The 13,841-nt window shown below is 41.7% G+C and overlaps 1 protein-coding gene across 1 annotated transcript in view; it reads left to right on the top strand.

Annotated features, from left to right (window-relative positions):
• Window positions 1–4,846: 4,846 nt before the first annotated feature.
• The window catches only part of gria3a (glutamate receptor, ionotropic, AMPA 3a), a gene marked incomplete at its 5' end in the record, with an annotated part of 68,433 nt that continues 59,438 nt past the window's right edge, over window positions 4,847–13,841 (top strand). The window contains 2 exons of the mRNA XM_084564774.1: window positions 4,847–4,934; window positions 5,347–5,505. Of these exons, the coding sequence (XP_084420900.1) occupies window positions 4,847–4,934; window positions 5,347–5,505 (247 nt within the window). The remainder of the gene's footprint in view (window positions 4,935–5,346; window positions 5,506–13,841) is intronic.

Genomic DNA, 13,841 nt, shown 5'->3' on the forward strand with positions numbered 1-13,841 from the left:
CAGTCCCTTATCTGGTTCAAGAGCATGGCGAATTTAGGCATCATATGTGGTAAACAACCTTTTGGTAATATTATTGCTTTTCAAGTATTTAGACAATTTTATTATATGCTTAAGTGGACCGAAGCTAATTGCATCATTTTTCAAATGCCAGGAAAACAATTCAGCATGCGACATGCTAACAGGGGCACACGCTTGTCAGGTCATGCTGCCCTGACAGTATTTTTGTTCGTGAAATTAAACTTAATTATAGTGCAGTTGTCCTCGCTGTGTCCTGTGAAAGGATCGAGTTGTATGCCAAGCATTAAATCACAGCCAAATCAATAAGAACAGACTCCGTTTGCCTGATTTGCTGTGCTGGTTTCGCAGCAGTCCAAATAGAAAGCTGTAATGATTTCTACTAACTTGGTGCACACACACACATACACACACACACACACACACACACAGCATATATATGCAATATATACACACATTATTCACACCCGGCCATGTTCCAACAAATTGCACTATAATAATTTGTGTTGTATTGCTCAACTCATCTAATGTAATGTAGCAGTCGGCAATACTGGAGTGAATAAAGCAATTTACCTTTAGTGTATTTAAATAGACAAATGATTAAATAGAATGAAGTTCGGGCAGAGGAGTTCAATAACTGCATTTCAGTACATTAAAATCACATTCCGGTAGAGTGCTGCAGCTTGCAGAGCAGATTGTGTTTTAAATTCCGTACCGCAGTATAATAAACAAGCACTAAGAAAAGGATTGAATTTCACCTGTGAACCTAAGGGGTAGCTATTGAAATGTTCACTCTGCTCGCGGTATTATGTGGTAAAACCCCATAAGCTGCACTTAGCTGCAGACAGGCTGCAGACTTTACAGACTATTGATCTGGACTGGATTAAATACTGTAGAGCTGCAGTGCTATAAATGAGAAGCAATAATAAACAGGTAACAGTGGGTTTACACTAAACACAGCACTGATGCTTTAGTATGACTGCATACAGCTGTTTATCACTGGAGCTAGTTTGAGATTAGCCGCAGGTTTGTCGATTTTTTTAAGTTTTAAGGCCGGAGATTATCCGGCTAACAACGTGTGAAGTGATTGAGATGACTGGGTGCTGTGATACTCTGTTGATGATCCCCGTTCCTGTCATGTGAGTCTGACGCTGAGGCAGAGAATGACTCCTTTGTCATGCTGTTGGTGTAATAACTGGATGGATCATGATAAACCGCAAACAAGCTCAAATATCTGTCTCCACTGATCCCTTCCTTAGATGACTGTGCTTGAAAGTGGATATGGAAAGATAAGGTCTTAACAGATTGAGAATGCATGAAGATTATTTCAATGAGAAGGAGTAATATCAATCAAAAATAAAGAAGAGCAGGAGGTACTTTAGGCCAGTGAAGAATGGTATAGTAGTATTATAATTTTTATTATCTTTTTTGAATTTTAGAGTTCCCTCCTCTGCTAAAAGGAAGTATGGGAACCCTTTTTTTCCTGATGTTTAGACTAGTGCATTCAAATTCACATTCACCCATTTCTCCTAAATGCATGAACTTTGGCTGTTATATCATGTGTATGAGTCATTTGTGTGGGTCACAGTCAGGTTGTTGATTTTCCGCCCCTTTGATAATGCTTTTAAATATCGCTGGTTGTGCTGGCTGCAAAGTGGCGTGATTCTGTCTGCACTGATCCCTTCCTTGTTCATTTTCCTCTGTCTGCTGGGTCACAGGGAGTTTAAAAGACTAAAGAGCTTACTAGTCTGTGATAAATAATAATGATATAAACTGGACAGTATTTTGCCAATTGGCTTGTGCAACACTTTCCATAGACTGGCAAAAATATGATGGGATGCTTGAATGTGTAAGATTGAAAGACATGCATGAATCTGTTACCAGAGAAGCTGACCGTTACTGCATGTTTCAGAAATCAGTTGCACGCTGTTAATATGCAGATATTTATATTATAGTATACAAGTGGGAAAAAGAATAATTAAAGATTTACAGCTGAGAATATCCAACATCTTGGCAACTATTAAACATGTAGAGATCTATATGAATCCATAGTGATGTTCTACAAGTGACTGATTTGCATTCTTTTGAGTTAAATTTCATCGTAAATCATTTTATTTCTTCCATAAGTTTGGTATCCTAAACTAACAGAATATGGAAAATAAGTGTAAATAACCTTGGAGGAAATAATTCATGATGTCAGTCTTTTGATGTGAGTTCCACTTTCCAGCCTTGAAATGAAGTGACTGATATGACAAGTGGAGTTGTGAGCAGAGATCTAAAAGATTGGGTAAAAAAGGTATATAATAAACCTTCATCACAATTTTCACAGTTATTCTGATTTGATCATAAGTGTCATTTGTTTGTTCATAAATACAGTTTATTTTGGCTGAATGTCACCAGATTAATTTCCATCCAGTGTTGCATTCATTTTTCACCAAGATCTTGTATTGATGATGGGAGAGTCTGACCACTGCACAAAGCCTTCTCCAGCACATCCCAAAGATTCTCAATGGGTTAAGGTCTGGACTCTGTGGAGGCCAATCCATGTGTGAAAATCCAATGAATCCTGGCATTGTCATCTTGGAATATGCCCGTGCCATCAGGGAAGAAAAAATCCATTGATGGAATAACCTGGTCATTCAGTATATTCAGGTAGTCAGCTGACCTCATTCTTTGGGCAACATAATGTTGCTGAACCTAGACCTGAGCAACTGCAGCAACCCCAGATCATAGCACTGCCCCCACAGGCTTGTACAGTAGGCACTAGGCATGATGGGTGCATCACTTCATCTGCCTCTCTTCTTACCCTGATGCCCCCATCACTCTGGGACAGGGTAAATCTGGACTCATCAGACCACATGACCTTCTTCCATTGCTCCAGAGTCCAATCTTTATGCTCCCTAGCAAACTGAAGCCTTTTTTTCTGGTTAGCCTCACTGATTAGTGGTTTTCTTAAGGCTACACAGCTGTTCAGTCCCATTCCCTTGAGTTCCCTTTGCATTGTACGTGTGGAAATGCTCTTACTTTCACTATTAAACATAGCCCTGAGTTCTACTGTTGTTTTTCTTTGATTTGATTTCACCAAACGTTTAAGTGATTGCCAATGACAATCAATCAGGATTTTTTTTCTGACCACATTTCTTCCTCAAATACGATGGTTCTCCACTATCCTTCCAGTTTTTAATAATGCATTGGACAGTTCTTAACCCAGTTTCAGTAGTTTCTTCAATCTCCTTAGATGTTTTCTCTGCTTGATGCATGCCAATGATTTGACCCTTCTCAAACAGACTAACATCTTTTCCACGACCACGGGATGTGTCTTTAGACGTGGTTGTTTAAAAAATGAGAAGCTACTCATTGCATCAGTTAAAGAACTTGTTGCCAGCTGATAGATAATCACCCATGCAGTAATTATCCAATAGGAGGCTCATACCTATTTGCTTAGTTAGATCCAGGTGGCGACTTTTTTTGTGTATTTGCTAATATCTTTCATCAGTATTAGTGTGGTTTTTGTGCATGGGTTTTTTTTTTCCAGGTGCTCCAGCTTCCTCCCACGGTCCATAGACATGCTTGTTAGGTCAATCTGTGATTCTAAATTGGCCGTAGGTGGTCTTATGATTGTTAGGTTGGCTGTCCAGGATGTACCCACCTCTCGCCCAGTGACAGCTGGGATAGGCTCCAGCATCTCTATGGCCCTCTAGGATAAGTGGTAATAGATGATGATTCAGTTAGTGGGAAAAATAAACTACTCCTTTATCTCAATAATGGAATTCAAAACAGGGATGGTTTGGAAAATGTGAGGACAGTTTTTGGATCTTATGGGAAAGAACCCACATTTTGGATACAAAATGAAGTTGCCGAATCCGAGCTCCCTGCATCAGCTGCATGGTCTGTCACCAAAATGACTGTAAATCTAAACAGCTAACACAAGTAAGTCAGTAGATAATATAGTTGGTCAATTCTAATATAGCCACAGCATTAGTGAGGCCACTTGGCAGCCCAGTGATTAAACGCTGATAAATCAGTGGGTTAGCTCCCACAGTTCCAGTTTCTGCACTCAAACACCTGCAGGGGACAGCCTCGGATAATGCTGCTATGTGCAGGACCACTGCTGCACGAGTGCTCCCACACATGTGAGCACGCCGGGAAGGTATGGATAGATAGATAGCATACTTACATGGCCTATATACGCGCGGTACGTTCGCACACGCACAAGTCAGCAGCCCTGTTGGTCCGTGCTTGGTGCATGCTGGTGTGCGCTGCTCTGCATTTGCACCACACACGCACACACCAGACCCAGCAGAGACTGCGCCGCCTCACACACCAACTCTGCAGTGACGGGAGGAGGAAGACGGGAGGCTGCTCTTATTATAATTCAACGTCAGACCAACTTTGATAAACGCCCCCCCACCGCCCCCTCTCTGTCTCTTTCTCCCTCCTTCCTTCTCTCTCTCACTCTCTCTGGCCCATTTCAATGGTCTCCATCCACAGTGTGGAGATCCACTTTTCCTCTTCTCCTCCTCCTCCTCCTCCTCCACCACCACCACCTCCATCTTTGAGATAAAACACTGGCTTTAGCAGCAGCAGCAGCAGCAGCAGAGATCTGGCGCTGCAGTTGCGCTGGCACGAATTCAACGTGGGTGCACCCACTGAGTGAGAGAGAGAGAGAGAGAGAGAGAGAGAGAGGGAGAGAGGGAGAGAGAGCTAGAGAGAGAGAGAGAGACTCGCCGCATCTTGTGGATTTCTTTGCGTGCAAGCCCGTGTACATGGTTCTCCCTGCTTTTCCTCTGTCACACTCAGACCAGGAGTCGATTCCACTTCTCGGAGAAAAATGTGGCATCGCACATTAGCGACAGTCTTTGTTTTATCACATTTTTGGGGTCGCTCGCTGGCCGGCTTTCCAAACCAGATCAACATTGGTAAGTTCACAGAGCTGCTCTCTTGGCTGCACATTCGTGCCTTTGTTCGCATAGTCTAAATAGGACACCCCTCCGCAAATCTCACACAGTCACGGATGATGTTATTTGCTTAACAACTTCACTTCTCTCTAGGTGTAGTTTAAGAGGCTAAAAATAGTTGATCCATATGGCCAAGACGCAAGTTTCAGTGTCCGCGCTGCATTCTTTATTTGGATGGTCACACATTTTTGGCTTCTTTTCAGAAATGAACTCATATAATCACCTCTGATATAATGCGCAATTGTATGTCATTGCGCGCACCCTGTTAGTAAGTAGGTTAATGTCCTTATTATGGGTAGAACAAGTGGCATCTTATGTATGCTGGGGATGGACCAAATACAGGTTCTCATATGTGACATTTTCTTTCCTGTAGGTGGACTGTTCATGCGCTCTACAGTGCAGGAGCACAGCGCCTTCAGGTTTGCTGTCCAGCTGTACAACACCAACCAGAATGTGACAGAGAAACCTTTTCACCTCAATTACAATGTTGACAACCTGGAGTCCTCCAACAGCTTCTCTGTCACACATGCCTGTGAGTAGTTTGCTGTATTCGTTTCTTTGCGTAAGAACAACAAGAAAGCCTGGTTCTGCGGGCACAGTCTTTTTAAATATTGCTCAAAAGTGGTACAATTTCTGGGCCAGCGTTCATCTCAACACACTCACACTGACTACATCATATCCCTTCTCCTTTAATCGCCTCATTCTCATGCCAGTCCAAAAATGACCCAGATGTTTTACTGAAATTGGTGTTTGAATGAAGTGGATGCTCTTTAAAAATAATAATAATAATAATAAAAAGAACTACACGGACACCTGCCAAGTTTCTGGCACAATAGTCAGACTCCTCAGTCCAATATTGGCCAGCTGGATGATGGAGCTTGATGGACTCTAATTGGCCAAACATGGTGATTTTGTAAACAGGGTAATTCAGTAATTCCAGAGAAGCTGATGAGCTGCACTTGGATGACTGTGCTTAAAAGTGCATGTGAAAGGAGAAAGCCTTTGTAGTGTAGCGAGTGTGTGAGAGTTATTTAAATGGAAAGGAGTAAAATCAGCGTTGCTCCCATCCTGCCCAAATTGAACATTTGAGCTGTATTTACTGAGGAGGCCAGCTGTTGTTCACAGGTATTAAGATGCAGTATAAAGAAAAGCAGGGTGTGCTGAAGGCCAATGAAGAGCATGATTGTGTTTATTCAGTATTATTATTTGAAATTTTAGATAAGCATCCTCTCTTTTCTGACCTGCCCTTCCCCCTCCATTAATGTCTGGAGTGTAAGTCACTGGTGAAGCTGGTTCTAATGGCTGCATCTGATCTCCAGTTTCTCCTAAGTGCTTGACTGTTTTGTCAAATAGGCCACATGTGTTGGTCACAATCAGTTTCAGTTCCTTTAATTTTAGGTATCACATTGCGTTCTACTGGCTTCAAAGTGGAGCAGTTTCATCTGTCTGTATCTCTGATGGATAAATAGCCCACTGTGTCATCTGTAACACGCTGTAATCCGTGTAGTCATCTCCACAAACACGATAGATTTGATAGGAAGGGCTGCGGAGTGTGAGATGGGTTTATAATTGGTCTACCAGTTCCTCCTCTGCCATGTAGGGCACCAAGTTCTGTCTGGAGAATTAATTTGTTATCTTTCTTCCCACCACACTTCACACTTCACGCTTGTGGATCAGCTGCAGCTCTCCAAACTCTGTCAGCTGCCGCGGAGATGGCTGTGTAACCTAATGAAGTGCGAATAAAGCCGAAAAAAGAAAGGGAATTTGAACACAACTGTGCCTCGCCTTTCCTACTGTAGGGCTCTCAGCTTTCCTGAAAACCCCAAAATGCCCATTGAGGTAATGTAGTCGCTGGTGAGCTTAACAGAAGCCTTGAGGAGAAGTTGCAGGCGGGCTTGTGTGCAGGTTTACACACATTCACACTGTCACACCTTGTCCAGTCCGGCTACAGCCTTGCCCCGTCGGCTGCTGAGTAATTACACTGAAGCAGCTGTGGGGTCACTGCTCAGCTCAAGGGCACTTCAGCAGTTGATGCTGAGAAAGACATGCATATTACACGCTTGGCTTGCCCAGATCAGATGTAAAGCTCAAACTAAAGTTAGTCCTCAGGGAGACTGGACTTTGACTAAACCTGAATCCTTTGTTTGTTAAAGAAGCTTAAAGGTTTTCTTAAAGGATAAGAAGCAAAAACTTGTTAATCAGGAGGATTAATTTCAGAGAGATGAGCCGACGCCAGCTGAGCCAGAAGCTCTCCAGTTGAAGAAGACCAGCAAGCAGCTCATTATGCAGACCAGCCAGGCCAGCTTGTGACTAAGGCAGTGCTTGAAAATGCACCAAACTACACGGTTCTTATTATAGTAGTCTAGATTGCATAATGCCCCGCTTTCCTGGCAGGTGTTGATGTAGCATGTGAATGTGATGATTATAATTTGACACATTTCTATTCTAACAGGAATTAGTACACATTAGTCATTGCTGTGCTTCCCCACAGCTCACATCATCAATTCTGATAATATTAGCAACTGTTAAAATGATTGAGATTTTAAATTTGTGCATTGGTTTGTAAACTTTGGTATAACTTTCCATATAGTAAGAGATAAAGGATGAAAGAGGGAATATGAAAGAATAATTACTTTTTGCTCAGAGCTCATTTGATACATGGATTCCAACAGGAATAAAGCAGGACAACAGTGCTGTCCTCCTGCTGGGTCAGTATATAATGATTGTTACAAATCCCTGATGGCAAATGACGGCATTATTGGCAGTGTGGATCAATAGGTGGAAGGCCATAGTCCAACAGTAGAGTGTATGCGTGGCTTCAGTTTGTTCCCCAGTATGGAAAAATCAATTCTCACCAAGCTTTCATTTTCTCTGTCTCAGTCCCCCTCTTCTAATATATGGCTGATTCTTCAACTTCCTCTGTCCACTGAATATTCGCTTTTGATGCTTGCACCGCAGATATGAAAGTTAGCCAACCCGCAAGCATCCATTGATGCGTCACAGCTGACCATTTCCAGTCTCTGCAATTTGACCGGATTGATTCCGACAAAGAGAACTTCACTGTGCTGTTGTGTTTATTAGCTCACCAATTTGCGGCTGGAGTGAGGCTGCGGGATGTATCGACGTGACACCTTGCCGCAGGCCAGGACTGATTGTGTGCATAAATGCAGAAAAAGGGGAAGATGTATCTATTAAGGCTGAGGTCAGGGCGGAGCGGGGCAGCTAGCTCGACAGTCAGAAACAAGTTAAACTAAAAGCATGTGGGGCTGTAGTTTCTGGACGTTTGTAAAATACATGCAAGGGAATTGAAGTATCTGAGCGTTTTATAAGCTCTTTTTTTGTGTATCTAGATTTATATGTAAAGAAAACCCTGAAAAACAACTTGATGCATTTTTAAAATTGACTTAATAAAATGTCAATATTACACAGTGTTTTTTATATGGGTGTTTATAATAGCGACCTATCCTCCCTCTGCTATGAGTCAACCAGTGCGATGCTGCTCAGACAGAGGCTAATGTTAGAGCACTTCAGTGTGTAGGCAATGGACAATCCCACTGATGCAGCACAGACCAGTTCATGCAGCCAGATCTCCTCCTCCTCTTCCTCCTCCATGTTCTGAGTTTCTTCTTCTGCATTGTTAAAACTGCTGAACACTTTGGCTCATGTGCAGGCTCTAATTTGACCATTCTGGGTTTTTGCGGTGCTTTGATGCGAATTTAGCTTGTGGAAAGCTGTGTGTTAAAAAGTGTTAGGATGGTGTTAGAAAAACTGTACTGACAGCTGTTATGGTGGTAGGTTTTTACATAATTTACTTGTCTGAATCATATATAATCAAGTTATGCATAATGTAAAGCATAGCCTCCACTCTAACTCCACCTCTTTTTAGTGTTTTTGAGTCATGCCCTGCCAAGATGGCGACGGCCAGTGCTACCCGCACAGAGCTTCTCAACCGCTCTTCAGCAGTCCTATGTGCAACGTCACAAAGGCTAGCTATTCATTTCCCAGTGTGTGAAGCTTGTCACTTGTTTTACTTCACCCTATAAATCTCACTCAGCCTTACTAATAGCAGGACAGAAGAGTATCAGCTGCACCACATTTTACATAAACAGGACAGTGGCAGTGATCTATCTACTTTGCAGAATCAAGGTAGCTGATAATGTCCTAAACTGTATAGCCTGTTACGTTGTAGTGGGGTCTGGGTTCTTCAAGGGCTACAAACAGTTACTGGTTTGGGCTCAATCTGCTGACAGGGCTAATGTGTGGGCTTTTCACAGAGCATGACTGAAAAGTAAAGCATTTCACTTGTAATTCATTTACCTGAAAGTTCAGTAAGATAAAAATTCTGATGGCATCTCTGGCCATTGAGTGGGGTTAGTGCACCAGCTGGATGCTGGAGACTGAAGCGCTATGACTGAACATGGATGAAATGAGACCTTTTTATGTATCCTGCACATTCCATGGCAGGCCGAGTGGACCTATATTTACTTGATATATTGTCTCTGGGTCATTTATTAAGTGGTTTTATTTTAGAGGTCTTACTTTGAACCACCCGTACATTTCCTGGATATGCCAGTCTGATGTATACTTCACTGTTTTGGGAAATATTCTTATTTAATTTCTTGAGAAGAATATGAAAATATGAAGTTACAGTTTAGCTTAGCACACAGAGTGTATATATGTCTTGCTTGTTTATTAAGCTATACAAGAGTGTATAGTGTAAGTATAAGAACAACACACTGTGGTTTTATTTCTTGGAACTTCCTAGCGTCGTCATGAAGTTGCTAGTTGCCAGTGAAAACTCATTAATTAGTGCCAAGCTAGCTGTTTCCCCATGCATCCATTCTCTGTGTTAAGATAACGGCTGCTCACAGTAGCTTCAGATTTATTATTGTACAAACGTTGACGCTCGTACTGTAAAAAAGTTTTTCTCCTCAGTGAAAATGCAAATAAGCGTAGTTCCCAAAATGAATTTCTGTAATCAAGAATGTGATAGGAAGAAAGGGCTCATCACAGGCTGTTTCCACTAGTCAGATTATTAGAGCTTCAGAACATATTGTAATATCCAAAGGTAAATTTCAATTTGGAAGCGCTCTTCATATTTTTATGCTGCAGCTACTGTGGAAAAACAAACAGGCTGGAATGTAACCAAACCCAATAACAACCTTGGATTCGTCATTACCCTGAGAACTCATTCAAACCGACAAGTCATGAATGATGCATGAGCTTCAGAGACAAGGTTGTCAAATTGTTTGGCCTGAGGGAGAGCGTTCGTCATGATAGTTTCTATCTTAATCCACACTCTGGCTGGAGTAATAAACGTCTGTACTTATAATAATGATGATTACTGAAAGCGCTTTTTAAAATAGCAGCTAGGTCACTGATAATCAGGACACAACAGTCCGCTCTTGGCTTCAAAGCTGCATTGTGAATTCAATTATCAAAAACCTGTACAGCACGAAAAAAGAAACACATATTCACCCCCTTTGCTTAGATACTTTGGCCAGTCAGACGCCTTTGCATTTGAAAGCTTCAAATGGATTCTCTTGATTTGTGAGCCCTTGAACAGAGAGAGACACTTACCCAAAAGCGTGTCCTTTTATCACAATGCACTGATAAAAATATCCGAGTTAGTGCGACTGCAGCCAGAGTCCTGTCAGTTTGCATGACCTGCACCAAGCTGACAAGCAGTCATCCTCAGATTTGTCATGGCGTTTTCATTGGGAAGCGCAGCAAATTCACAAGTGCCTTTATAATGTTTTGAAATTTGAATAAGAGTCAGTTTAGGTGCACACAGTTGTTTTCTAAGCAATACTTTCACTGACCATGAATAGAGCACCCTTGTTTAAAAGGAGCTTTTAGGGTCTGTTGCTGCAGGCAAGACATGACTCACAGGCCATCATGCAGCATGAATGCATTAGGTTTCTTTGAACAACGGCGTGCTGATCCTAAATAAATGATCTTACCAACATTTAGAAGCATGTAACTGTTAGTCAAGTGCAAAAAGCTGAACCCATTCAGCCAAACAAGCTCCGTCTTATGCGAGAGCCAATCTTATTTGTTGTTTTCCTCGGAATGAGTTTGGCCCTGGCTGGCCATAATGCTGCTAAATGGCAGAACCGTACTGAACTTGCTCGAGGGCCAAGCCACTGGAGATGTGCAGTTAGTCTTACATTCTTGCGCATCAGAATGTGCTTGCATGTCAGCGCTGTAACGGAGCGACGGTGATCACTACTGACAAGCTACAGTGTTGCGGCAGCAGTTTTTTTGTAGCCTTACACAACGCCCTTCCGCATGGCTGCCCCTGAAATCTCCGCCGTTATCCCCTAAATGTTACCTGAGATTATTCAAGGACAACAAGCTGTGAACTAAACAGAAAGATGCAAATGGAGGCTAAAGATGCTGTCGGGGTAGTGAATAATTTAGAGGAGCCACTTTCGTACACTTGAATGCAAAAGAGTAAAATCACGTCATTGCTTTTGCGTATTTAAAACAAGGAACATGCTCTAGTTTATTATTCATACTGGAGACTTTATCCTAACAGGTTACAGAACTCAAGACCAGAGTTCATGTGTAGTGTCATTTATAATTTATTTGAACCTTTATGTCAGGGATTGCAGCATGATTTTTTTATTGAATGTGTTATCCTTGGATGATTTTTTTGCAGTACATGCAAATAATTTGTCGGTGGATCGTTTGCAGTACTGTTACTGTTGGTTCAGTGAAATATTCAAGTGTATCCTTCCATATAATACTCCAGTAGCCACAGGCCAAGTCTATGTGTCTCTGCAATATATGTTTCTTTGCGTTGTTTTAGCATGTGGGCCGCATCCAGTTGTACGTCTCAGATTAGGGCTAATCCAGCTAGTGTTGTGCTGGTCTTTGCATATAATGAGTGTCTGGAGGGGGTAACCCACTGGAGAGAAAAAAAATATGTGCTTTTACAAAGCTCTAATCTGCAGAGAAGAGGGAATTCCAGCCAACATGCAGCAACACCGCCTGAGGAGAAACACCTACTCAGCCTTCAGTCGCTATGTGCCCTCTGCTTTCTCTGTGGCTGGTCAGCTGAGACTAATTGCGCAACAATGCAGACCATAATGTGGATGAAAATATGAAACACTTAAATGTCATAACACAGAAATCATTTAAATGGCTTGTGTTTTGCCTTCAGTCAGGGTTTCATCTGAAAACAAACATGATTTCATATGGTCAAATTGAACCAGCAGGTCCTAACAAGGCCTCACTGCACAGAATAAATGCAGCTTATTAAACATAGACCAGATGTAATGCAGTAAAGAGTCGCTGCATTAGAGATCTCACGCACAATCTTTGTATTGTTGCCTCATACGGTTTTACATAGCAAATTTAAAGCGCTGTGTTTTTTGGACTAGCTGAACAGCTGCACACAAAAAGAAACAGATATCTTGTCTTGATTGATCTGATTTTCTAAAATCTCCAAGTCTCTGAATTCAGGACCAAACTCAAACTTGCTGATAACTGGTCATCAATTATTGCAAATAATTTACTGTGCCCATGGCTATAGATAGAAATTAATTGCACTGGCGTGACAAACCTCTTGGTAATAGTTCTTTTTTTTTACTGCAGACATGTTGACGTGACACACAAGGCCAAACGCACACAGATGAAGGCCCAGTAAGCCATGACAGTTTAGACAGCCAACCAGGATTCACTATGGCAGGACATCCCTGAAGTGAAATGCAGCCACCTGTGCTGCATTCCTGTCAGAATGTCAGCAGTGAAGAAGGTCAACCCACTGAGATGTTTCATTCATAACCACGTTTTAATCTCACGGTGTCACTTGAGGACGGCCTTGTTCCTCTGGGCTCGATGAACGTTAAAAAAATTGTTCACTGCAACTTGGAAACATTTCACGAAGTGGTGTACGTCTAACTGGAAGAAAGATATTGCTCTTCCTTCAACCATGTTACTATAGATAGCGATATGTATAATGCGGACACAACTAAATCCTCACGTTGTCCTGTATAACAGCTTACTTGCAGTAAATATGAGCAATAATGACCTGACTCCGTGTGTACTTGAATAAGAGGTTGCTTTAATTGAGTGTTCTCATCGTATGCTCTGAGCTGATGTAACCTAAACCTGTTCTTGTTCGAGTGAAAATGCAAATCTGACTTTAAGTCTTGACGGAGGAAGACATCCAAAACGAAATGCTTTAATTTGCAGCATCCTGAAAGGTCAAACACTATAATAGCTCCATGAGGAGTTTACAGGAGGATTTTAAGGATGCCCAGAAATCTAATCCACTACCCTTTAATTCAGTGATTTGAAAACAGGTAGCTGTGGTTAGAAGTAGGGAGGTATGTGCGCTTATGCAGCACCAGTCTACGGTTTTGTTGAAGACTTTCATATAGGTCTTAAGTGACTCAAAATATGTATGATTTCAGACGTGGCCTTTTATTTGACATGCTTATTCAAAACCTGGACTACTTTTTTTCTTTCTCCCAGTACTGCGGAAAACTGGAGGCGTTTCCTATAAATAGAGTACATGTTAATTTGTGCTTGTGCACAACCGTGGTTTAGAAGGTTTCACTTGAAACACTGATAAAGAAGCTGATAAAAACTGATTAAAAAAAACTAAATACAGTCATCAACACAGTTGTAAATTATTTATGTTTTTCTGGTATATGTGTGTTGCAGAAAATATCACTGTTGCTGGAAGGGTTTGTCTGTTACAGTTCAGAGACAAGCAGACTGCAACCAAATGTTTTATAACATCCAACTAGAAACACAAAAAAAGGGTGATTGTGTGTGTTTAGTCTCTGCTGACCAGTGCATGCTGGGAGGGCTTGTGGCCTCTCATGACTCTATAAAAACTGAATTACTGAGTGT

The sequence above is a fragment of the Chelon labrosus genome, assembly GCF_963514085.1.
Source record: "Chelon labrosus genome assembly, chromosome: 17".
Classification (NCBI taxonomy): Eukaryota; Metazoa; Chordata; class Actinopteri; order Mugiliformes; family Mugilidae; genus Chelon; species Chelon labrosus.